Genomic DNA, 26,497 nt, shown 5'->3' with positions numbered 1-26,497 from the left:
TTGAATATATGCCCCTTTTATTTCACTTTTGTTCTTGTAATATTTCTACTTTATTCTAAAGATAATACAACTCGCAAAATTCTAACAATATGGTCGTAGTCGTAACATCCAAAGATTTTTCTTGTAGTATAATGGAAAAAACAGGAAGTAAGTTACTTTATTAAAGAAATACAGCTCATTCTTTAGGGGACCTTGGCTTCACAGGATTTTGCACCACCGTCCAAGACCATAACAACTTAGAGGACCATTGCAGCATACCAAAGTTTAATTTGAATTCATTATCTCTAGAGCTGTGATCGCTTGGTGGAAAAGCAGCAACAAGCTCCTGTGCGATGGCTGATAAGAAACAAAAGATGGCGCGTGGTACAAATGATTCTAATGATTTCTGCCTCCTTTCATTTCTAGCATTTGCTTTCTATGGTGCATGTCCCAAAAGGTAGCAGTTAATCAAACCTTGAAACATTTGTCGCATGTTGATGACTCATTGTAATTTTATTAGAGAAAAAAAAGTCCAATTTCACCAACACCAACCACCTTTCAAACAATTGTATACAGTTAATATTAAAAGAGCGCCAACAACAGTTTGTGTCGCACATACAAACTCATTAGGATAAAAACACAGAGGAGCTCTGTAATGACGAGAAATAATAAAAAATCATGACCTTTTCCTCATTTTCCTTTCCTATTTGCTCCCCTGGGGCGACTTTATTGAAGACCTGCACTGCCCTTGGATATTCAATTATTTCACCAACGAGATGTAATGCATGTAATGAATGAATACAAAGCCGGCAATTCATTACCGCAATTTGAATATAAACTCGGGTCCTCTGCCGCACTCTTCTCATTACAGTTCAAAAATACGCCTTACAATTCAGCATTTAGTAGAAATCTGACGTTTTAATGCACTTGGCATAATGACAGACATTGCATGGGAGAAATAGCTCCGTGAATAAATGAATGAAATCCTCCTCTAACGACAGCATGTTATATTGGTGTGCAGCAGATGGGCTGCATTGCGACATGAATTCACACATTGTCTCCTCCAGATCGGAAGCAGAAGGGCAGCTTGATCGCAGTCATTTCCCAAATAGGAGAAAAAAAACACCTAAGTCTCATTAAAAGAACTCTGCTCATGGTAAATGTCTATGTTCTCATTACCGCCATGCTCCCATTCTCATTTCCTGTCTCGCACCCTCCGCTCCAGCTCACAGCAGACCGCCTCGGTGACAGGCTCGGCCTGGGTCACCACCGCTCCCCTGTCGCCCACCTCCACAGTCATGAGGCAGCACATATCCACCAGCTCCTCCTGACAACGCCTCATACCGGCATCCAGCTGGGCCCTTCGGGTCGGGTCACGCCTCATTATCCCCTTCTCGGCCACCGTGAAGCCCAGCAGTCCCGTCAGGACCCGGTCGGACAGCTCGGCATCCAGGTAGCCGCTGCCGTCCGAAAGTGTTGCGCGGATTCGCCACAGGCCGTCACTGGCACTTAGTTTGCCCAGGAGGGTGACGATGAAGGCTTTGATTGTTATGGAGGTGGGTGGGGAGATTTCGTCGAGCACACACAGGTATGTAAACGGGGGTGAGGTGAGGGTGATATCACCCATTGTGTCCGGAGTTGCTCCTGTAGTGTTTGAGGTGTGACTCCCACCAAGAAGTACACTCTCTTTCCTAACTATTTCATTCGCAGGCAACTGACTGGCAGCAGCTTGTACGGTCTCGCCATAGGATTCAATGTCCACGGGTAAAAAGTCCATATCCTCCATGACGTCACCTCCGTCTTCTTCCACAGGAGGTTCACGCACAGGAGCCGTTCCTCCATGGAGGATCTCGGCATCCAAATTGTCCAGCGTGAAGTCAACAAAATCGTCATCGGGAAAGTCGTCGTCGTCGACATTGTGCTCCGCCGGGCCTTGCCGTGCAGGCAAGGGCTCGACGGGGCCGGACTCCGCTTGCTCGTTACCACGGCGACCGCTTGGAAATGAATTGACTCTGCTCACATTGGAGTGCATAGAGGCTTCACTTCTAAGGAGAAAAGGTCATAAATTAACAAAAAATCTGGATTTACGCTGGATAACTAAGTGCCCAATTACCATTTAATTCATTTTAATTTATCTTCAAGTGCTGATCGCGCTGTATTGACAAACCATATGCCCAAGTGTCAAGGTTGGACATGCAGCCATAACACAAAAGTAAATAATAATCTAAGCTGCCAGCAGCAATGAATGGTCCCCTGGAAGCACATTTTCCATGGCTAATCTTCAAAATTATCATTTGATGGTATGCTCCACCCACATTAGGTAGTGTAGGTACTGTGTAAGGCTCCACCATTTAGAATCACTCTGTTTAGGATGCCTGTTTTTTTGGATGAATTCTCTGTTTATTCATCAAAGTGCTATGCCTGGAATTCGCCCCAAAAGGGCTGTTTTCCAGCTTCTTTTCAGGTGTAGGTTTTTGAGGCTTAATTTATGGGTCGACTCGTGACAGACATGCCAACCAAACTTCATGTTGCTATGCGAAACCTGCTTTGGGGGCTGAATTAAAAACAAAAATGTGGGGCCCACCAAGATAACCTACCAAAGCAGTTAAAAAGAAAAATTTAAATGTTCCCTTGGAATAATAAGCTATTATTCCAAGTAGCAACGTTCACATTTCACAGCAGTGTGCAAAGCAGAAATAAAACCAAATTTCCTTTATCTAGAAATAGGCTGTTTCTTTCCTGATGTGTGACGTCTTTGTTCAAAACCAGAGCAATAAATGGAGACAGGCAAGTTTAAATGTAAAATGATATGGCGATTACGCACAAACTGAGGAGTTTTTGTGACTAAATGTCCTGACATCACGCTAACAAACCACCCACCTGCTGGATGAGGCACTCAGGCCCCTAATGGCGGAGCTTCTCGAGGACAGAGTTGAAAACTGGCTGAGCGTGCGGTAGCCGCTGTCTTGAATGGGATTGACCGGATGTCTCGCCACCACTAACTCCTCCTCCACCTGCTGCTGTTGCTCCGCCTCCTGGGCCTCCAGACCTGCCAGCAGCTCTCTGTCATCTATCTCTAGGTCCTGGCCTCCTTGGTTTGTGGCATCATCTTAAGCAGTTTTGAGTGCGTGAGCGACTTTGGAAGCACATAAGTTGAAACAAGTTGCCATGGAGGTTCTTTACCTCGGTGTGATGGTTGGTCTTCTCCCCGGTCTTCCTCTTCCTGCTGCTGCTGCTGATCTTCGGGTAGTCCCAGCACCCGACATAGAACCCTTCCCTGTCAGTATTGTACATGTATCACTTTTTTTTCTAGATGAACCCGATCTTCATATGATTTCTTTTATTTGAAAAATGATGTACCAGGCCATATTGTTCCTCTCCACTGCTGTAGGTGTGCATTATAAAGTAGGAACTAACTGCTGGTGGGTCAAAAGCCAACTCAGCCCAACGCAGGCAGACTGCAACTGCAAATGTTCAAAATAACCCCCCTACATTGAGGGTTTGGAGGGTTACTTTAAAAATTTACAATTTAAAAAGAACTATGTGGCAAACATGCAAACCACTTGCGTGACATGCCGAAGAGATAGACAGACAACTTCATCCTGGAAGGGAAATTAGATTTGATAGCTTCAAAAGGTTTGTCAAACATTTACACATGACCATTGTGTTATAACGAGAGAAACGTAAGAGAGAAGTTCGCCTCAATCCGCCCGTCTCACAGGTGCACACAAACACAAGTTCGAAATTTTAATTCAATGACAATGATAGGTAACATCAACCGCAAATTGGTATTTTTTTTTTTAATTCCCGGTGACAAGTTTAGCAGAAGTTTTTGGTAATTTGGTATAAATGGTAACGCTGTGGGTGATTTGAGTTGGGATTTAGTAAAGTATTTACTTAAAAGTTACAGGCTAGCTTGCTAGCTCTTAGTGGTCCTCGATGGTAACCGGTCCTGATATTTGACAGGTAACATGTTTTTTTGTAAATGTAATTTAAGTACTCCAGTGAATACAATACAAAACAGTCACCATCTATTCTCTTCGAGTCAACATGTAGCCTATTCAACCAGTGGCCTTTGTCACTGACATAAAAGGCAGTCCATGAAGTTATAGTTTGACCAATTATACACATAAATCTGGGAACGCTTGTTTACGACAAGTGTCAACATCTTACTTGTTGAAATTTGGTGGGTCATTTCCCCTTTTGCAAGCAGACCGCAGCAGTGAAATATAAAAATAGCACACCTCCATCTGTTGGACCAGCACCTTACTCCAAATATGGGTTACTGTACTGATTGGTCCCAATGCATGCAGACTGTATCAGTGAAAGGTTAAGTATACCAGAGCTCTATCTGCTGCATCTGGTTGATCACCACCCCACTTTGCCCCAATGCATGTAGACTGCTAACTAATATCTTAATATAAAAACATCACTGCTCCATCTGATCTTTTGCTAAAAGAAAAACTACGTCGAAGTCTCAAATTTTAGAAAACTAACCTGGTTGTTGCTTTCGGCCAAGTCTTCCACTTCCCCGCCCAGGACCTTCACGTTTCCCGTTCCCAACAAAAGCATCCCAAGTCTGCAGATCATCTGCCCTTGCAGCTGCAGCTTCACACCAGGCCTGGAGGTTGAAAACATTAACCATCATTTGTGTTTCTTTCTTGTCTAACGTGAGAGTTAGCATGCAAATAAATGTATGTGTGGTCCTTCACCTGAGAGCAGTGCTCAGTGCAGGTATCGTCTGATACTCCATGGCCTCCAGGCTCTGGACGCCATCTGTCACCTGCGACAAAGATGATGATTATTGTAATCAATTTGAAAGGCCATCCGGATCATAAATGAGCCACTAACCTGAAGCAGGAGCATACGTGTGGGTCTGGCCTCCCACGGCTTTTGAGTGTTCTGTGTGACAGCCGAAATGTTGTCATTGGCGCAGTCCGTGCCCCTCCATTGCTGCAGCTGACCATACGCGGGCCGACTGATGTCCTGTAATGAGTCAACCTACAACAGAGGCTGCTTTTATTTTTACCTGCTGAGTGATACAATACTGCCCTGAAAAATATTGTCATCTAAAGCTTGTATCCCACCGAGGGGCGAACGTTTATGAGTATTTGCCAAGGTAGCAAATATTGATTTCACATCAGGGTTCATTCAAGGTCGCAAACCTTAGCCAACAGTCAAAATTTCCTTGCGGCAAGAAAAAGTTCACGTGACCATTAGAACTGTTGGCGACCGGCGTCTTTTCAAATCAGAACAAACCCAGACAAAAAAAATAAATAAATCAATATCCACTACCATACAAACATTCTCTGCTCAGTGGGATATGGGAATAAGATCACTGCCTGTGAATAGACACTATAGATAAAAATAGAGTCACAATACAAAGAATCCTTAATGGTCAAAACAATCTGTTCATTTGTCTGCATTCAGAAAACATTTCCCATGGGAAACAATAGAAATGCAAATTAACCTTTATTAATTGTACAGAAAATATTTACGTAACACGTTGGCATGCTTAATGGTCATACACCTGTAATAATCTAAAACAAGAAATGTATTACGGGCCAAAAACCTCAACAAAAAAATAATCTTTATTGACAGAGGCTAATGCAAAGATGAGTCATTAAAAATAGCGGATGTGGTCAAATTTCAAATTATTTGAGCTGAGGTGTATTCATTCCACTGTATTGTAAAGTGAAGCTGTGCACTAATCGATGTTTTGCTACATGATGGTGTTTCTTGCTCATTTCATTTTCATGTGCCTAATGTTAAGTAACGATGACAAGTTATATGTACTTTCTTTAAAAAAAAAAATTTTAAAAAACACACGCACACGCACACACGCAAAGTTGGATAGTTCGTGCCTGTACACAGAAGGTACCGCTTAGCTGAGTGTTGTGGGCTTGAGCAAGTCCCTCAGGGAGAACAGGGTAGTCCAAGTCCTTCAGGTCCGTCAGGAGCCACTGGTCAAACGCCTAAAGTAATAACAAATGGTGGTGTTCTTTAGTTGCAGGCTGGTTGTACATACTGAATTCCTAGTACAGTTATACAATTTCTGCTTTGAACTCTCAATTGTAACCAAAATGTGAGTAGAAGAAGGGGTGCACATTACAAATTTGGTCTGGTTCTCTCCGTGGTTTGGTGCAAATTTTTAATGATGGGCGATTGATCTATTTACTGACTCTGGACCAATCCAGCAACAATTTAAAGTAAATTAAAGTGCCAGTGCCAACCATTTTCCTCATGTTATCAAAAATCTTATTCCCGCAGTGTGTGTATTTTTAACAAAATGGGTTGTTGTGAGTGTGGCAACATTTTCAGTTTCTCACATGGCTTCTTGGAAATAATTATTCAATTAATTGTTACTTAGAGCCACACTATCTTGCAAGCAGAGCTAATTTAATGAGCTTATTTATTAACAGCAGCTGTGTTTGTTGTTAAAGTGCTATAAAAATGAAATTCAGAGGAAAAGTGCAAAGATACTATACACTACGGTACGTCTAAAGCCTTCTAACTGTCAGTACAGCACTTTTCTACCAACCTGTTGGTTAATTTGCTGCTGCGACAGCCTGCCCACACCTCCTGCCTCTTCCTGGAGCCACTCGACACAGGCCTCCAACCAAGCGAAAGGAACCCGGACATGCCAGGAAGACTGCAGCCAAGCTTGGGTCACCTGGACCACAGCCTGAGGCGTCATACTCTGTCTTCTGCCTTCACCACTGTTGAAGAAATTGTTATTTTTCTTCTTTTTTTTCTTGCTACTTTGGTAATCATGAAGAAATTGTTATTTTTCTTCTTAATATTGTTATGATTGTGTTATTACTTTGGTAATCACCATTAGGATAGAAGTCAAGTAACATTTATGAAACATGCAATTCAACAAAGCGTCTAGCGGTTAGAATGCATGACACCGATCTGATGTTCGGGGTTTGAATCTCTTCAAGTTTGAATGTTCTCAAGTTCTTGTGTGTTTTCTGCCGGTGCAGTACATTCCAAAAACATGCATGCTTGATCTGGACTAATTAACACAAAATTGTCCATTAGTGTGAATGTGCATAGATATTTCGATGAGTCTTGTGATGGACTGACATACATTTCAGAGTGTACGACGCCTCGCGTACAAATGTCAACATGCTTCAAACGGTATGGTAAATACTATTTTCAAAACAAACGGATGCACACAAACACGCTTTCATAAGGCGCCAAAAGTTATCAAAATACACTACAAGCGTATACACTAACGCCATAAAGACAAAGAACATAAACCAGACGTATCAGATGCTTTGACACGTTAGCCACATATAAAAGTAAATTATACACACCTGTTGTAACAGAGAACCAAAAAAACAAATGAAAGCCACGAATTTCGCAAAACAAACGACTTCCGGGAGACGAGGGCGTCGAAACGCCTATAATTGTGATTGATCGCAGTAAAAGCCAATCAGAGGTTCACTTGAAGGCGCTTTTCGCCTTGTTCTCCGCCAATCCGCTTTTGCGTTTAGCTGCGCACTTTCTTTTCCGTAGCGAAGCAAGGGGCAGAGGAAGCGAGGAGTTTCATCGCACGTTTGGGTTCGTACCCTCCTCATTTGTTAGTTTTTGTGACATATTTCGAGCTCAAAATACCAAGCGGACGCTCATGCGCCGTTATAAACCGCACCATTGTAAACAGAGTGAGTCCCTGGCGTATCGTTGTTGACATTCGCTTACATGGCTCGCGCCACTCCTTCTCAACTGATTATAGCAAGATGGCGAAAGCTTAGCTTTTAGGAGCTAGCGGCTAGCTGATAGCCTTTGACGTGTGTGCCTCAGTACCTGCTTTTTGTAGTAGGAAACGGATGAGCGATGAATCGTGGTTTCTTGTCCACGGAGCAAATAATGTACTATAAAGACCTGCGCGACCGGAACGTAATTTAATAGCGGCGTTCTCCACAAAGCGCCTACCGAACGTACGCGTATCAGAGCGAGCCACCTTGCTTGCGTTTCCTGATTGTCTCTGTCTCAAGTCCTATTCAGCTAAATCCAACTGTTATAGTTAGCCACCCTATTTCGTTCTCATTTGATTCATTGCTTCTCGAAATAATTACTCACTTATTGACACCGTGCTGCTTATTTTGTGTTATTCGCTGTTAATTAATTGCGTATTTGCTATTGGTCTAATCCGCGTGTTCTCGTCATTGGCTGGTCTACGTAATCATTGTCGGTTATTTGATTACCACATAATTATGCTGATTAGAAGTGACCAGTCGAACCTATGGTCATGTCGTACAGACCTGCCTCGTAATAAATTTGCTCAGCAAATATTTTTTAACTCAGCTGCCCAACGTCAACATTTGTGTTGTTTCTAATAGAAAACTAGCACACAAATGTCTGAAAACATAATGAAACCGAAGGCACTGTTATGTAATAAAATGGTTTTGTCTAATGTAATCATCACAATAAATTATAAGGCACAGCCATTTTGTAAAATTTAATTGTGATTTTTGTTTTCCTCGTGTATAATTTCAAGTTAATATGCAATACATTTTTTCAAGCTCCTTGTGCTTTTTTTTAAACAAACATAAGAAATTCATTCATATTGATGAAAATAAACAAAATCAGATTTAACATACGTGATAGATTTAAGCTCAAATATAGGTAAATAAAAATCATTTACGTAACATATTTACTTCTTTTAATGTGTTCACTGTGACAACAAAATTCTACCCAGCAAGTGTGGCATAGACATGTCACTACGTACGTATATATGTAGTGTTGTCCCAATACCAGTTTTGACTTTGATAAAGTATCTCAGTTCCCAAACCGTATCCCAACAAAAATCTAAAAGCGGCAAAATTAAAACTGTCAAAAGAACTTTAAATGATGTTTTTTATTAATTCAAAATATTAGGATATGCTTGATAAGAAAATGACATTTTAAACCTTGTTTAACATTACACTTTTACACAACACGCATTAACCAGTATTGCACACAAACTAAGATGACATTTTGACACTTTTTATGACATTTTTAAGTTCTTTGCTAGGAAAACAAATGTCTCAATATTTAATTCAAACCCAATAGTCGATGTGCTGAACACTCATGGGGGAGTGAGATAACCATATCACACTGAGAAAATGGATGAATGTTTCTTTCTATACATCCATTATCTCGCCGGCGTCTCTTCACGAGGATTATATTTTATAGACTACATGTAAATTGAACTTTAAGAAAACTAGTTCCAATTTATTTTGATTAAATTAAATGTCACTCGAAAGAAATGTGCACAGAGGTTTATTGCGCCATTAGTGTGGTATCAATTGTAATGCAGTATTGAGCAGGTAATGATAATTTTCATGGCCAGATATGCAGCTGCACAGCCTCTATGATTTTTGGACGCAGATTTAGCCAATTTCTGATTTTAAGAATGACATTTTTAAAAATAATGTAATCATTGCATACATTTATGCAAGATTTATGTATACATATCAATGTATATACGTATTACATATTCACTGTAAGCTTTTACCTTACATGCCATATTCTTTACCTATTTCATGTCACGTCGTCCGTTGTTAACATTAACAATACATTTGCACCGTTACTGTCGAACAAATATGTTTATTTAATTTATGACTCATTGTAAAATTGCTTTGTGTGCGTGCGCGCGTGGTCTACTCTTATTTAGTGTGCTCCAAACTAGTTGAATGCCTCATCAAATTATACAAATTGTAATCAAAATAAGTCACGCAACTAATTTTTTGAGGGTAGTGTTAGAAATGTTTGCGATGTCGCTCTTTTAACTGGGGGTATAACTCTGGCTGATGGTCAGCAAGGTGCTTGGCCAGATTGGATGTGTGAGCCACTGTAGATTTAAAAGAAGACTTACAGACGGGCTTTATGTTGGTCGGCTTACCATGGCTGTCAGTCATGTAAGCAAAAAAGTTCCGGACGACACTTTGCGCGTCATGCTTTTCAATGCGGACCAGAGGGGTGGCGAGCGCCTCTATTGCTCATGGCCATCTTCCTTTTGCGCACATGCAGATGGAGGCGTGTATCTCAGATGTTCTTTGCACATATGTATACTTTCCTATAAGACAAAGTTAGTGAACTGCATGTTTTTTGTTTGTTTTTTTGTTTTATATACCAGTGTTAAAAAATTGTGTATGTAGGACCCCCGTCACTGTCCTGTGCCAAACAATTTTTAATTATTTTTTTTTATTTTTAAGTGAACGGGCTTTCTGCCTTACAAACACCCCATTAATGTGAGAAAAAAAATAGGCACGTTTTTCACTGGAGAGCAACTATACAGGAAGTACTCAATTTCCGAACAACTTCCGTACCTAATAGGGCTGCCACAAATGATTATTTTGCCAGTCAACTAATCAACCGTAGTCTCGATTAATCAACTTATCGTATCATGTGTGAATTACGACAATGTCGCACCAGCAAGCAGCTGCTCTTATATAACCAAAATTTGTTTACAGCTTGAGTTCGTCAAGATATGTACACATTTAATAACATTCAACTTTGCAATTGGTACCAGCATTTCTGAGATGTTTATTAGTGATGGTGCTTCTTAAATTTGGAGGCAATACAATGGCCTTAACATTTTTGGCTGTAATTGTGTAGTGTATTTTAAAATGAAACCAAAGCTATATATTATTCATCATTGCACTTATACAATTAAACTATATATACATACAAAAAGAAATGCTCGTAAACAAATTTCACTCTTCTTGGGCACCAAGCATTTTTTTCAAATGTAGAAAGTACTGAAATCAGAAGAGCAAATTAAGAAAATGCACTGTGCTTAGATAACTAAAATAAACACTTGTTTTTTTTTTATTGTTTTTTTATTTAAATTTGATTTTAATTTATCCAAAATATTTTGTCTTTGTTCACTAGTATGGGTAATATTAGTAAATTGGTCCCCACAATCAATGCAACAAGAAAAAAAATGTTAGAAGGAACATTTTTTGGGGGGCACTGTAATATAATACATTTTCAACAAACTTATGAGTTTTTCTGATGCTTATTATGGCTTGTTCTGTTACTTTGCTTACTGGTATTTCCCAGTTTATGATTGCATCACTCCGTTCGCGAGGAAGAGCGTGGGATCTTTTTGCATCGATGTTCACTGACTAATGCCTCCTTAATCCATAGTAGTCGCTACAATATGTTAGCGTATCAAAAAGGACATTGTGTTAGTGTAACTGTAACTGGCATTGTGTTAGTGTAACTGTAACTGGCATTGTGTTAGTGTAACTGTAACTGGTGTCTGCTACCTCCAGTTGGCTTCTCTGTCAGAAATTAAATCACGCATTAGCAACAACATACTTCCTTTCTTAATGATCGACCATCCCTGTCGTGCTGCCGTGCAAGGGAGGTTTGCATTGTAAGTATTTGTAGGTGAAATGTGCTGTCACTTTAGGACTTTGTTGCTAACACCAGGGTAGCCTTGACACACACACACACACACACCCCATCACCCACAATCCCTTTGTTTACATCACGGATGACCCGGATCACCACTACTGCGTGTGTATATATGTATATATATTAGGTCTGTCAAAATTAAAGCGTTAACTCTCGAGATTAATCTATTTGTTTTTTAATTCAGTTTAATATTTTAACTCAACCTATAAATCAAGGTAGCATTGTATTGTAGTTTCCTGCCTTTTGTTGCAGCAGTAACAGTTCCTCTTTTACATCTTTGGTCATTGGCCAAACATGGATTTTCAAGTCAAGCATTGAATTAAACAGTTACTTCTCCCCTCCCTCGACCCCCATCCCTCTCTCCCGTTATATTGACAGATTACAACAGCCAAGCGGATCCCATTTTCTTGTCTGTACCTGTTGTCCGATCCGGTGTGCCCCCCAACCCTTTTTGTTCTCACACTCAGAGAGTATCATGGACATAAAAGACGACCCGCAAGACGATTCCTCATTCAGCACTGAGACAAATGGTAATATCTGTGTGCGTGATGATACTGGTGGCCCGGCCTATTTACCATTGATGAGTTCGCGCAGTCTTTGCAGTATTCCGCCTGCCTTCCAACTATCATCGCTTTTCTCCACTCAAAGATGCTTTACGATGAAGTCATGAACTTCCTTCAAATGAAGCAGTGCACCAAGCGGCGCATAAATAGTTGCAAGACCAGACAAAAACTTTGTTCTCAAGGCAAGACAGGTTTATTTTTATAGCACATGTACAAGACAATTCCAAGTGCTTTACATACAATATGAGAAATCACAAGCTGAACCACTGGAACAAGTGCATTCTAAAAGATCAGGACTATACAGAAAAATTATGCATTTATTTTACTCTCGTGATTTTTATTTTTTTTTTAAACCCAAATTATTCTACAAAAAACAGCTGATAAACCTCAAATACGCATTTTCCTCAAAAACTGAGATTTGTCCCTCCCCGCGCCCCCTCGTAATTACAAAAAAAAGTTGGACAAATCTGCCAATGGTGCTGAGCTTCCACTATTTGAGGCTCCACTGTCGTAGCGGAAACATTTTTATAATTCCCCCCTCCCACAAAGGCCTTTCTTTTTTTAAAAATGTAATCAAGGGGCCACTCTGTGTGGTCACATGCTGCAAAACTATATCAGTCTGCATGCTTCACAGGCACACAAAGACCTATGTTCTTTCTCTTTTCTTTAAAAAAAAACTGTTGCAAAGATCTGAAATTAGGTTTAGGGAGTTGCCCGAATGTCTTGCGTGATATGCTGAATTTGTGGACAGTTTGATGTCCAAAGCTTGTTTGCCATTTGAGGTTAATTTTGGCCAACCATCAAAATTGGCAACTGGAAGCGATTTACTCTCTGAGGTTTCACTGTTTTTACTTCTAAGTACCATGAATGTTAGCTGGCTTCATGCTGTCTGTTTATCTCCTTTGCGGCAGGTAAGCGTCCCGCAGAGGATGCAGATCAACAGAAGTCGTTTAAGCGCTCCAGGAGCTCGGACGAGATGATTGAGCTCCGCATCCTCCTGCAGAGCAAAGTAAACGAGACATCCCTTTTAATATATTTTTATGTTCTAAGCGATATATATATGTGCTGATAAATATCATCTGTCTAGTAGACAAAACACAATGCACTGTTGGGATTTTCGTAGTATTAAAGGATTTTGTCTCCACAGATCACAATATATTAATGGAGTAATTGGAGACATATGGTAAAAAAGGTTTGGCACATAAATGGATAAAAAGTTACCTCTATGAGCAAAATCGTTTTGTGCAGTCAAATAATGTAAAATCTAACTTGGGGCTGGGATGATATTTCAGTATCGATATGTATCGTAATAGTCGCATGATCATTATCCATAGAAAAATGCCTTTGATAAAATGTTTGCCAGAAAAATTAACAACGCATGCCATGACCGCGTCAGTGAGTGTGTTGTCGGCGGTCCACCTTCAAACATAAAGATGAGTCATTCAAACCGATGAAGAAGACTCAGCTAAACCAATGGTGTGGGCGTGCGTCATACACGGAACGATGGCGTAACATCGTTCTAATAAATGACCACTCGATTCGGTACAATATAATGTCCATTACCCTGATTAAACACCTCCGTGTGAATATGTGGTGTACAAGTAAAGGAGTTGTCTGTCTCCATGTGCTAGTGCCAGTGTTAGCCATGTCTGATGCACGGCATCCAACTCATGAGTCAAAATAAGGCAGTGAAATATGAAAGGACTATATGCCGATAATGAGTTCACTAAATTGATAACGTAATCCTAAGGCGGTTGGTCAATTCTAATGCATGCACGCAAGAAAGTATTAGTTCACTACACATTGTATGAACATTGAATGAAGACTAATGTAGGTGTCTTCACAATTTTGTTTTGGGTTAGCGTCTAACAATAAAGGTGGACAAGATCCAAGATGGTCCACTTTTTTTCACTTAACAAGCTCAGTTTATATTTTTTTTTTATCAGGAAACTGAAATTTGTTATAATTTTCTATTTTTTTAATCTATTAATTTTGGAGAAATTAAGAAATAATGACGACTTAAAAATGCCTGCTTTTCATGACAAATATGGCCGCACCCCCCCCTCCACTCCCTCAGATGGTACGGCAAGAGTTAGTAAAGAGACCAATTACCAACTCTCCATTGGAAATCATTATACTTTCATTGCTTATAATGTCCAAAAACGATGATCAATTGGCACCAAAATCCATCCCTCCTATTACCACTTAAACATATAAAAAAGATCAGCCTTTCTGTGGCTGATTTATATGAGGAAGAGGAAGTGAGTAGAGGTACATAGATGTATGCTGTTAGGAAGCGGCATGCTGCTGCTTTGCTGATCACGGAGAGGGTACACTGCATAAAACGACGAGTTGGGATATTTACAGAGACTGAAGTGGGAATGCGTAGACATGCACATTTATTTGGGTGAGGATTGGCTCCAGTTTTTCAATTGTAGACTAGGTAATTTCAACGCGCCTTCTTATTCTTTGGAACGCGACGTCTCTGAGCTACGGGTATGCCTCTCAAACGCCCAGCCTTAGTTGAACTTAAACATCTAAGGATGATTCCTTATTTCAGTTTTTGTTTTTATCTTGTACTGTGTATATGTATGTATGGTTGGTTGGTTGGTTCAATACATCAATCAATTAGTCAATGTTATTGTTGGATATTTTGGGCTATCTTGCTCTGTCTTATTGTATAGTTTTTGTCAATTTCTCATCCCCTCCTTTTTACTGCCAGAATGCAGGAGCTGTAATTGGGAAGGGTGGCAAAAACATCAAAGCATTGCGTTCAGACGTGAGTACACGTGCAAGTTTTGTTCTTTTTTGTATTCCTCCCCGCCCCCTTTTCACAACCTCTAAAACGTCCTGTAAAGGGCAGCAGAGTTTTTCTTTGATAGTGTTGTCCCTGGGTGACAACTTTTGTAACTTTAGTTGACCATGTTTACCTAGTTTAAGATAGACCAGTCCTACTGTTAAGTTATTTCTACCTCTGAATTATAAAGTTAAAAGAAGAGCAGAGTGTGGTGTTCAGGTAACCTGGTCAAGATTTCTAATTTCATTCAGTCATTGCCTCCAGTTTGCCCTCCCCTTCTCTCCTGCTGTCTTCTGGTCTGTTCCCAAACGTTGAACTCTTCATGTTCTTAATATGCCATGACCTCTCTGTTCCAATGTCACCTTCTCTCCTCCTCTTTGCCAAGCCAATCTTTGAGAGAATTCAACACACATGATCAGTGTAGAGCCTGTATATTAAAACTGTTTCCCCTCTCCCCTCTCCCTTGTTTATTATTTTGCTGTTGACTTTTTTGCCCACTTCCTCCTCTGTTGCCCATGTTCTGGACGGCCCCTCCTGCGCCCGCCCACCTGACACCCCGGTTGGCCCTGCCCATAATCGCGCCCTGTTCCCTAAACGGGCGCCTTACTCGAATGACATCCGCGCTCGAATGGCCCCGGCCCCCCTGCCCATGCCACCACGCCCAGTACAATGCCAGTGTGTCAGTCCCAGACAGCAGTGGGCCCGAGCGGTATGTCCCTAAGCTCCTCCCTCTCACTGCCTGACTACAGGTCAAACAGACAAGAAGATCAGTCATAGTCATCCTGCCTCTTTTTCAGCTCATTGTATTTGATAACCTACTTGTGTTCACTGTTTTGTAGCCACAGTTTAAAAAGAAAAAAGCCTTAATGTCCAATGTTGTTGTTTTACTTGCATTTTTTTATAGTCACATCAATTGTTTTCAGTCTGCCACTGGTCTTTTTCCTCAATCTTATTAGAAATATGCTTTTTGTTCTTCCAGCCAAAATGCTTTTGTTGTTTTTCATTAATGATTATTTTTTTCCTATCTTTCGCCCTCTTTTAAAGTCAGTGTTTTGGGTGCTTTATTTGTGTGTTAGTCCCATAAGTCTTCAGCTGTGTCCTGCGCCAACCCATTCTTCCTTGTTCCATTATATAACAAACCTTAGCCGACCACCCATTCCCTGGTTCCGTTCAAGTACTGTGTTTGTGTCCTTGGTCACCTGCTTTTTGCTTCATTTCGGTGTAGCCATTAATTGCTGCAATGGTTTGAACGTACAGGATGCCACTCTCCCAATACTGCTCATATATGCATCATTTGGTTATACCGTATGGCTTTTCCCATTATCACCTTATTGGCACCGGCAACAGTAGTAAAACTCTTAATTCTACCTCTAGCACTCACCCGCATCTGTTGCCTATTTATCTTATTTTCTCGCTTACTGGGTGCAGACATCAATAGTCAAACTTGCTGTTCAAGACGATGAGTTCATATGTTTACCTGGTCTTTAATAGCTTGTTTGACGTATGTAGTCTAAATCATAGTACATTCGTGAGCACCCATCCCAGATTTATGCTTGTGAATTCTCTATAGTATGCATTGGTGCTACTTTTTTTTTCTCCCCACCAGCCAGATTGTCCCCAGATTTCACTCTCCCGTCTTGCCCCTCCAGTGGTCACTGATTGCTGTCACTTTCTTTTGGTTTCCCTTTTTGTCTCCTTTCTTACTTTTTTTTTTTTTTTTTAATCTGATCTGGACAAAAGACCAAGAAAAGTCTCTTTGTAATCACCTTAATGAATTTTGTAGTTTTATGACAGCTACAATGTGGCATTATCACTCCTCTACCATCTCAAATTAGTAGAATAATCGACCTAACGTTTGAATAGTTTTGATTACGTAGGTTGAATAAATGTACTTTGACTGTTTTTCTTGTTGAATTCTTTGATCTAATATGTTCCCCCACCCCTTCCTTCCGGGATGCCTCATGGGCTCCCTACACCCCACCCTGTTTTGCCACTGCCTTGTCATTGGCATGTGTAACGTAAAGCATCCTGTGCATCTGCGCTGACATAGAGACCATTGGTGAGATCATGCTCAAGATCATCCCCACACTGGAGGAGGTAAGGACTCAACATGTTTGCAGCCTTTCACCCAGAACCGAGTGGATGAGCTATATTAACGTTTTAACACGTGCTCCGCAGTACCAGCAGTACAATGGCATGGATTTTGAGTGTGATCTGCGTCTACTGATCCACCAGAGCCTGGCTGGCTCCATCATTGGAGTGAAGGGAGCCAAGATTAAGGAGCTCAGAGAGGTATTTTTTTACTTGTGTACTGAAACGTTCAAAGCTTATTTCTCCACAAATTATTTGTATGAGAATTGCCACGATCGGATCGATGTGATCAAAGATCTAGGTCGATCGCATGATTTTCGCCTGATCAATACTGGCAAACAAAGATCAAATTTTCAAATGTTCTTATTCTGAAGTCAAGAATAAAAAATATTTTATTTCTCTTCTGGTTTTGAATTACTGCTGATTTACAGCCAAACTGCCAAATCTGCCGATAGATCAATGAATGCCCTCTGATAAACACCTTGCTCTTAATAGATGGTACTGGCCTAGTACTATCTGGAGTTGTGTAAATGAACCCCCAGGGAACTATAATATATGGGTAAATACTGTAATTGAATGAACATGTCGTTCGTTTTCTGGCTCAGGAAACACAATGTAAACATTTTTCCCCTGATAATTAGATGCTGTATTGTAAACGTGTCCTCTTGTGTCCATTTTCCCCTAGAATACAAAGACCAGTATAAAGCTGTATCAGGATTGTTGTCCTCAGTCGACAGACCGTGTTGTGCTGGTCGGTGGCAAAATGGAGCGCGTGGTTGAGTGTATCAAGACCATGCTGGAGGTCATCGCTGTCGTAAGTGAGAGAGTGCAAGAGAGATGTATATTTGGCAGCCTTTTCTACACAATACATGTCTGCTGACTATGTTCCTAACATGAGTTTTATATCTATATCTGACATCCCTATTTTTAAGTTGGCCTGCACAAGGTGGTGTATGTCATACTATCCATTGTCAGTTGGGATGTACTGATTAGGGCTGGGCGGTATGACCTAAAATCAATATCACGATAAATTAAGCAATTTTACCTCAATACCGATAAATGCACGATAAATTTCCGCCCGTGGACCAAAATCAAAATAAATGCAGGAAATGCATATTAACTGTATTTTTTTATTTTTTATTGACCGACTGGTACACGTTACTTTCAATGAAAAATAAAAGTACAAAAAAGTATTTGATCACACTGCTATATTGCAAGTTCTCCCACTTAGAAATCATGGAGGGGTCTGAAATTTTCATCGTAGGTGCATGTCCACTGTGAGAGAGATAATCTTAAAAGAAAAATCCAGAAATCACAATGGATGAATTTTATTTATGTGTATGTATGTATGTATATATATATATATATATATATATATATATATATATATATATATATATATAGCTGGAAATAAATATTTGAATACCTGAGAAAATCAATGATAATGTTTGGTACAGTAGCCTTTCTTTGCAATTACAGAGCTCAAACACTTCCTGTAGTTGTTCACCAGGTTTGCACACACTGCAGGAGGGATTTTGGCCCTCTCCTCCACACAGATCATATCTAGATCGGACAGGTTTCTGGGCTGTTGCTGAGAAACAGGGAGTTTCAGCTCCCTCGAAATATTTTCTATTGGGTTTAGGTCTGGAGAATGGCTAGGGTGCGCCAGAGCCTTGATATGCTTCTTGCGGAGCCACTCCTCGGTTTTTCTGGCTGTGTGCTTTGGGTCATTGTCATGTTAAAAGACCCTGCCATAACCCTTATTCAATGCAATGAGGTTGTTCCCCAAAACCTCACACTACATGTCCGCGGCCATAGTGCAGTCGTCCCATCCCGTGTGCAGAAAAACACCCACAAAGCATGATGCTACCATGCTTCACAGTAGGGATGGTGTTCTTGGGATGGTACTCATCTTTCGTCTTCATCCAAGCATGGTTAGTGTAATTATGACCAAAATGTTCCATTTGGTCTAATCTGACTACAAAACATTCATGACTCCTCTGTATCTTAAGTAAACTTAAGACGGACCTTGACATTTGCTGGTTTAAGCAGGGGAATGTTCTATGCCATGCATGGTTTCAAACCATTATGAACAGTCACCTTGGAAATGGAGGTCTCAGCTCTTTTCAGGTCATTCTGTCATGTAGTTCTTGGCTGATTCCTCACCTTTCTTAGGATCATTGAGACCCCATGAGGCGATATCTCACATGGGGGTCCACTCTGATTTGAGTTGACCGTCAGGTTTAGCTTCTTCCATTTTGTAATGATAGCTCCAACCGTGGACCTTTTTCGCCAAGATGCTCGTCAATTTCGCCGAAGCCCTTTCAGGCCTCAGCTCCCGACCTCACACAGCTGCATCTCATTCAGGATAATACATGGAGTGGAGGTGGACTTTTAAAGGTGGACAAACAGGTCTTCGGGAGTCAGGATTCTTGCTGATAGACAGGTGTTGGAATATTTATTTGCAGCTGTATCGCACAAACTGTTAAAAAAAAATCATAAATTGTGATTTTTGTTTTTAGATTATCTCTCGCACTGTGGTCATGCACCTACAATGAAGATTTCATAACTAAAATAAGAACTGGGCAGGTGAAACAGCAGTGTTAATCCCAATTTTAGATAATTTGGAACTCATGCTCCTATAAATTTCTCTGGTTTTGCAGGCACCCATCAAGGGTCGCTCACAGCCGTACGATCCCAATTTCTACGATGAAACTTACGAATATGGAGGCTTTACGATGGCGTTCGAGGAGAGAGGCAGCAGCAGTCGCCGGCTAATGAGCAGCTTCCCCATGCGAGGAAGCAGGCCAAGTGCCGGTGACCGCGGCTATGATCGAATGTCCTCCAGCAGGTCGACACGGGGACCGCTGCCCCCTTCTCGCAGGGATTACGATGACATCAGCCCCCGGCGGGGTCCTCCCCCGCACCACCAGAGCAGGAACCGCGGCCACACTATGTCCATGGGTCGCTCACACAGAGGCGGGTAAGACGTTCAGTTCATCCAGCTTCCTTGGCAACGCTTAAATTTAAATGAAAGGTACACGTGTTGTTTGAGATGTTCTGTTGCTTATTTTTCGTTCTATAGTGCACACACACTTTCTTTATATTTTCACTTTCATTGGATAAATGGCGTCCAATTTTCTGACTGAAATTTAGTGCTGAGGATGTATTTCTTAGTATTAGTCCATTTCATGAAGTGAATGTTATCATGCCTGGGTGTCTCAGTGAGTGTTTTTGTCTTTTTATTTTTCTTTTTTCCCCATCTCCATCTTTTCTACAGAGATGATCGTTACTATGACTCATACCGTGGCTCAGATGAAAGGTCAAAGTAAGTTTTATTTTTGTTTGTATTGTTTTTTCTCCTCCCTTTATTCCTCTAATTGTCAGTCCCAGTATTTAATTTCTCTTCCCTGTCCCCCCTTTCCAATAGTGATGCTCTGAGTGCTGAATGAAGAGTAGTATGAGCTCCCCTTTGCTAATGACCCCTTAACCCCTTTTTTCAAATGTGTGGTGGTGCAGATGATTGCCAGACGCTAATACAAAACTGCTTACAGGGGGTCCTTGGTTTTCATCCTTCTTGACACAAGAGGTTTGGATATTACGAGCTGCCCACAGTGAACTAACTTTCTTGCACAGTGGTGTAAGATAATGTGGTTTTACAGCACAAGAAGTTCAACATATTACTGATTTGTTGATGCCATAGTATCCTATAATGCATAACAGATCATTTGTTTGTTGTAATAAATTGTTGAAAAATTGTAGAAAAGCACCTTGCAAAAACTTGCAAAGCAAATCACAATTTTTAGAGAAAAAAAAATCTCAATCGGATTATTTTCCATAATTGTTGAGCCCTACATGAAAGACTGTCTTGCGATCGATCTCGAGTGACATCCTATCGCAAGCTAGTTATTGCAAGAAGCTAATGTGTCTACTGTCACTTTGCACTTGTTGTCAAAATGCACAAATGGATGCACTCAAATGTACGATGCCTGTCTTCGTTCATAAAAGGCTACTCAATTCTGACAGTCAAATCGAGTAATTGGTGAGTAGAAACCAGTAATCACACTAAACATAACTGAGAGCAAACGCGTCTGCTTGCCGGACAAATATACTCTGACACCACTGGCGTAGTTTTAAATGAGTCCCTTTGTGTCATTCCAATCCACCTTGTCGCTACAAAAAATGATTCTAAACATAACAACTGAACATATGGAAATCAAGGGAAGAAAATCAGATTCCAAACAAATGTCCTCGGCGGTAGTGACAAGGCTAGCAAATAAATGCACATTACGACGGGTGGGAGCAGCAGCAGCAGCCCTTGGCTCCGATCTACATCACCACCACCTGTCACTCCTCTCACCATAACACTGTCAGAGCTGTTCCTGTGACTGTGTGGGAAGATGGCTGGGAGGAAATGTGTTTATACTGTAATCTTGCTCAGCGTGTGTGTGCAGGTTGACCTGGACCGCAATTTCTTTTCCTCTCCTCCCCTTGGAACGTTTTCAAGCATTTTTTTTTCTAAGCATTTTCTATTTCTTTCCACCCCCACCCACGTTCTCACCATCTCCCCCTCCCCTCCCTGTCTCTCTCTTTCATTACCAGTGACAGAAGAGCAAGACCGGATCGCTACAGCGATAACATGGTTAGTGACCCTTGCTTAAATGCATGCAGCTCGCGGGGTGCCGGCATCCTGAGGCTAGTGCATGCTGTTCGCTGCAAGTTTATGACAAGCTGTGATTTTGCATTGTGTTCCACTCATGCCAAAGCTTTATTAAAACCCAACTCTCCCGCTCGTACATACCAGCCATCTCGCCAAAATGACCGTAATGGCCGCGGCTGGAGGCATCCCATAATAATCAGTTATAATTGCCCTCTTACCGTGTACTTTTTCATGGCCGGCTTGTTTTTCTCTGCAAAGAGAGAGAGTGGCGGTGACCATAGTTGGTTGCTAGGCGATAACGCTTTGTTGACAGACTCCCTCACCCACCGCTCTCTCTGAGAGCTGGCAGGATACTGCCTGCCGTTACCCGGCAACAGCGTTTTGAATTGCCTGTTGCCCTGACGACAGCAGCCGCTGAATAGCAGGTGAAAATGGGGGCTGATTGGAAGGAGGGGGGAAGGAGGCGGAGTCTGGCATATGGATGAAAACCGGCTGGCTTTTAGTTGAATCTACTCCATTGATGGTACATGTACATGCCGCTCTTGGCGTGCACTCTTAGTGCAGGATGCGAACGAAGATGTGGCCTATTGCTAACCTCATTCCTTTTCTGTTTCTTTTTCACAGAGTGGAGGAGGATATGGTAAGTCGTACACCTTTTTATGACCGTGTCGCAAGGATGTAGTTTAAAATGCAGTGATTTTTAAACGATTCGATTTGTGTGTGTGTGTGGGTGTGTGTAGCTTTTACATGCATCAAATTCTGAACTCTTGTTCATTATTTTTTTGTAACATGTATTTTCACATGTGATTTATTTATTTCAATATATATTTTTTAATTGTCAAAAAATTTACTGAGCATTTCTGCTTTCTGTCCTGTGCAGACAACAGCTCCTCCTGGGATAGCTACCAGTCAGGTTAGTCCAAAGCTCGCATTCTGCCATTCCCACACCCCCTGCCCCCCATTCTTGATTATTTATTTATTTATTCGTCAATTTTACTTGTCGCTGCTCTGTTAGAATGGTAACCAAAGCATCCATCTCTAGCATCTAATCTCGTTGTCATACCAATAATTTTCATTTGAAGGTAGTATCAGCCATAACAGCGTTACTGCAATTGCAGTTTGAAGTTAATAGTCTCATCCACCTCCCTGTTATATGTCACATCATGCATGGATGGCTGCCGTCCTCTAATTATCTGTTTGTGGGATGCAATGTCCAAGTGTGAAAGCACCTGCTGTGAAGGCAACATCACACTTACACTGTACAATGTGTGAAAGACAGAGGCAGATACATGCTGTAGCTTCCGTTGAGGCTGAGTGAGAAAGAGGATCATAATTACTACTAGTTGTATTACGAATACACATTACGACAACTTTTTTGTCTGCTGTGTTTTATAACTGTTGTATTTATTGCCATCAGGTGGACGGGGCTCCTACAATGACCCGGTCATCACCACACAAGTGACCATCCCTAAAGACGTGAGTTACCGACCTGATGTGTTGAATGCAGGGTTATGCACCTTTTAAATACTTAACATTAAACAGATGGCTGCATATTGAGTTCAGCATGTCAGGCAAAGCTTACTATTGTGAAGACTACAGAAATGGAAATTGCCTGCTATATAAGACAGCATATCAATATGTACTGTATTCCAAAATCACTTGGGTTTTCATTTGTCGGGTTTTAATTTTCTCATTTGTCAGATTGTTCCCATATGTGCCTGGTTTGTATGTAATTGGAGGTTTGGTCCCTGACTAATATGTTTGTGCACCTGCTTGTTTTCTTTTGCTCCTCCTACTAATGACTCGTGCCAGCTGGCGGGCTCCATCATCGGCAAGGGCGGTCAGCGGATCAAGCAGATCCGGCATGATTCCGGCGCGTCCATCAAGATCGACGAGCCATTGGAAGGCTCAGAGGACCGCATCATTACTATTGTGGGCACTCAGGATCAGATCCAGAACGCCCAGTACCTTCTTCAGAACAGGCAAGTTCTACTCTGACCCTTTGATCTAAACAGGTTTGCTATATGTCTAGTTCTCTAGTGCAGGGGTAAAGGAACCAGGGGACAGGTTTGTGTGATTATGACTCCAGCAAATTGCGGAAATTCACCAAAAATGGCAACTTTGAAACGAAAATGGACAATGTCCTTTCTTATTCATCTTAAGGCTTTTTTCTGCGTTCATGCTGAACGGGGCTCCTGAATTTGGTGTTTAAGGGCCTGATCCTTTAAAATAATTGATTGATTTTCCAGGATATAAAAGGTGGCGTGTGTTTAAAGATGTCCCACTCACATAATCGGAGATTGGGCCCGATCATGTTATTTTCAGCTGATTTTTATCAAGAAAAATATTAATATAATGTTTTAAGGGCTTCAAAGCAACAAAATCCAGAGATAAACACACAGCCTGTGGGTAGTTTCTGGTTGTTGTCTCAGCAGACAAAGTGAAGCTAGCGTCATGTAACGCTGATAATGTCTCCAGTACGACGAAATTTTATTGTGGAAAGCAGAGACAGCGGCAACCTGTAATGTGTGTAAATTGAGCATTTTGTCACGGGGCAAAGGATAGAGCTTCTTTTAACGCAACTAATTTAATACACCTCCTGAAAAAGTGATGTAAACCCCCCCCCACACACACAAAAAAAGGGTGGGGAAAAGTTGCATTTTTTTAATGGTTTGACCACTGCTCCACTAGCCATCTAAGAGGTATAATTTGGGATATTTTGTTTAATTAAAAAAAAAAAGAAAAGAAAAGAAAAATTTAAATGCACTTTTTTGGGGGGCTGGGGATCCGCCTTAATACAATGCCGAGTTATTAGCTCGGTACTTGGCAAATCCTCAAAATCATGAGACTCAGAATTGGGTGCCGGTGCCGTTCGGAAGAAGAAGAAAAAACTTATGGATGGATGGATGGATAGATAGGACACAATTTGAATACAATCATGAGGAACTGTTAGAAATAAGGCCCCAAACATGTTTGGCAGCATTATATGGATTCATAAATTAACAGCCATTGATGAATGCACAGAAGAAAAAGGTTCCCTGCTCCTGCTCTAGTGCCTGTTTAAAGTATTGAAAAACCTTTTGAGCAATGCATCGTTTACAAATGGTTATGAAATGCATTTGTGCTGTATTTCTAATTTCTCTTGCCTGCTGTTTTTCCACTAACACCCTTCCTTTCTTCCCCATGCAATCTGCAAGTAGTACAAACCTTCCTCTTACACCAAACGGCTACGGAGAGGCAGGCAATTTTTATTATTATTTTTTTTTACAATTGAACTCCTCAAGATTCCTTTAATTGAAAAAAAGAAAAGACAAAAAATAACCAATCCCCCTCCTTCGAAGCCGTTTCAGTGTGAAGCAGGTAGTGGAGTGATTCTACCCCTGGCCGCTGCTGTGTGGAAGACTAGTGATTTTGTTGTTTTTAGTTAGATCAAGCGACAACAAATCACAGTCTGCCAAATAGCAGGGGGCTCCTCCTCTTCTGTCTCCCTTGGCAACCAGTCGGCACGTATACAACACGCCACTTCCTTCTTTTTGTCAACGCTAATACAGCTGTACAACCTGCTGCTTGCTGCTACTGTCTAATTAGCAGTGGTGTTGCCATGGTAACTAACCCTGACTCCCTCTTTCCTCCCTCTCCACCCCCTTCAGTGTGCTGCACCTGCTTGGACTCAAGGACTAACCCCACCCCACCCCCATGTTTCTCTTTTTTTTAGATCTCCTTTTTATTTTTTTGTTTATGCCCACCTAATTGTTCTGTCAACCCCCCCACCCGTCCAACCCCCTGCCATAGTCTATGATGAAAACGTATTTTTTTTTTTTGTTTTTTTTTTTTTAATGACTTGTTAATTGAAGTTCTTGTGCATTTTACTCTTTATTTCAGTGTGAAGCAGTTCTCTGGTCAATTGCTGTAGACACCCCCAGGATTGACTCGAGCAGATTGCCCCCCCCCCTTTTCCCCTCCCTCATACACAGCCCCCTCAGACTATTAATCTGTATTGTGGGTACTTTTTTGGGGGGGTAATTTCATTTTTATAGTTTTAATGCGATGTACAACATTCCTGTTCATCAAAAATGTTCTGCATTCTTGAAAAGAAATGTAGGTTTTTGTTTTGTTTGAGTTTACCTGCTTATCTTTCAAAATACACTTCAAATAATAAAATTCTCATTTTCCCAGCAGATGAAAATTAAACCTTATTTGTGATGCTTGTTTATGTGTGTGCATACTGCAGACATTTACATCCAATTTCTGCTCCAATTCATCCACAATGTATGATAACATGTTCTTTTTAACATTTTGGAGTGTGTTGGAATGCATTACAGAACACACTGGCTAATCTATCAGAATAATTGTAGGTGTTGTCGTGTGAGTTAAATTCAGTAGTTGACATCTAGTTGGATAGCTGCAGCAATTTTTGTTTGGAAATTGAACTGAAAAAAAAAACAAATGCCACATGTCTGTGCTCTCGACTACAGTCGATGTCCATGCTGTAAAACGTTTGTCGAGTTGTAAAATGAATAAAGTTGCCACTTTTTACTCAGCATGTCTTGTTTTTTGTTTCATCTTTATATTTAGACGTGAGTGGAAGAGGGCGGGGGGCATTGGGGAGACTATGGGCTGGGTTTTTGTCACTTGTTGGACAAACTTTGTCTCCCCCCCCAAAAAAAGCAGTACCGTACATGACAGGTGAACAAAATTGTCAATAAACGAAACCCACAATGGTCACTAAAATAACTTGCAACAAATAAGTACAAAATTTATTGACTGAAAATTTATCAATAAAAATCAGGTGTTGCTTCAAATTTCAGTAGATTCATATTTTAAAAATGTTTGGAGAGTTCACTGCACCACGCAAGTATGAAAGCCACCCTATGTCAGATATAGCAAAGCAGCCGCAGAACATAAAGTGTTCTTGCTATGCTTAATGTTTGTGTCTGGGAATGTAGAGTTTGTGCCTTGTGAAAAATTACTCCAGTTTTGTCATGAACTGTC

General features: G+C 41.0%; 2 protein-coding genes across 4 annotated transcripts; one reads left to right on the top strand and one right to left on the bottom strand.

Moving 5' to 3' along the window:
- rmi1 (RMI1, RecQ mediated genome instability 1, homolog (S. cerevisiae)) lies at nucleotides 1–7,439 on the bottom strand. The gene is made up of 9 exons (XM_088295771.1): nucleotides 7,302–7,439; nucleotides 6,521–6,698; nucleotides 5,844–5,954; nucleotides 4,831–4,980; nucleotides 4,692–4,762; nucleotides 4,477–4,600; nucleotides 3,163–3,256; nucleotides 2,860–3,088; nucleotides 1–2,024 (listed from the first exon to the last, which is right to left on the bottom strand). The coding sequence occupies exons 2-9, from the start codon at nucleotides 6,674–6,676 to the stop codon at nucleotides 1,175–1,177; spliced, it is 1,785 nt and encodes a 594-aa protein (XP_088151897.1). The 5' UTR covers nucleotides 6,677–6,698; nucleotides 7,302–7,439; the 3' UTR covers nucleotides 1–1,174.
- hnrnpk (heterogeneous nuclear ribonucleoprotein K) lies at nucleotides 7,433–26,045 on the top strand. 3 transcript variants are annotated; one of them, XM_088295785.1, is made up of 16 exons: nucleotides 7,433–7,548; nucleotides 11,773–11,924; nucleotides 12,869–12,966; nucleotides 14,680–14,736; nucleotides 15,420–15,463; nucleotides 16,779–16,851; nucleotides 16,933–17,046; nucleotides 17,531–17,659; nucleotides 19,509–19,828; nucleotides 20,126–20,173; nucleotides 21,448–21,487; nucleotides 22,130–22,145; nucleotides 22,386–22,418; nucleotides 22,923–22,981; nucleotides 23,318–23,487; nucleotides 25,388–26,045. In XM_088295785.1, exons 2-16 carry the CDS (start codon nucleotides 11,870–11,872, stop codon nucleotides 25,416–25,418), a joined length of 1,287 nt encoding a protein of 428 aa, XP_088151911.1. In that variant the 5' UTR covers nucleotides 7,433–7,548; nucleotides 11,773–11,869; the 3' UTR covers nucleotides 25,419–26,045. The 3 variants fall into 3 exon arrangements, with proteins under 3 accessions (XP_088151911.1, XP_088151920.1, XP_088151930.1); XM_088295794.1 differs by having other exon boundaries at nucleotides 25,156–26,045; XM_088295804.1 differs by having other exon boundaries at nucleotides 7,524–7,649.
- Nucleotides 26,046–26,497: the final 452 nt, after the last annotated feature.

The sequence above is a fragment of the Idiotropiscis lumnitzeri genome, chromosome 1 (assembly GCF_059441095.1).
Source record: "Idiotropiscis lumnitzeri isolate Australia: NSW breed Sydney's pygmy pipehorse chromosome 1, RoL_Ilum_1.0, whole genome shotgun sequence".
NCBI lineage: Eukaryota > Metazoa > Chordata > Actinopteri > Syngnathiformes > Syngnathidae > Idiotropiscis > Idiotropiscis lumnitzeri.
The sequence above is the reverse complement of the archived record's forward strand: the minus strand, read 5'-3'. Positions and strand labels throughout refer to the sequence as shown.

What these genes read in the sequence shown, in the direction of transcription:
- hnrnpk (XM_088295785.1), top strand. Translation starts at nt 11,870, where the DNA reads ATGGACATAAAAGACGACCCGCAAGACGATTCCTCATTCAGCACTGAG. An exon ending in GGCTCAGATGAAAGGTCAAA is followed by an intron (nt 20,174 to 21,447) that starts GTAAGTTTTATT and finishes TTTCATTACCAG; the next exon opens with TGACAGAAGAGCAAGACCGG. An exon ending in AAGTGACCATCCCTAAAGAC is followed by an intron (nt 22,982 to 23,317) that starts GTGAGTTACCGA and finishes GACTCGTGCCAG; the next exon opens with CTGGCGGGCTCCATCATCGG.
- rmi1 (XM_088295771.1), bottom strand. Translation starts at nt 6,676, where the DNA reads ATGACGCCTCAGGCTGTGGTCCAGGTGACCCAAGCTTGGCTGCAGTCT. An exon ending in TGGCCGAAAGCAACAACCAG is followed by an intron (nt 3,257 to 4,476) that starts GTTAGTTTTCTA and finishes CAATACTGACAG; the next exon opens with GGAAGGGTTCTATGTCGGGT. An exon ending in CTGAGTGCCTCATCCAGCAG is followed by an intron (nt 2,025 to 2,859) that starts GTGGGTGGTTTG and finishes TTTTCTCCTTAG; the next exon opens with AAGTGAAGCCTCTATGCACT.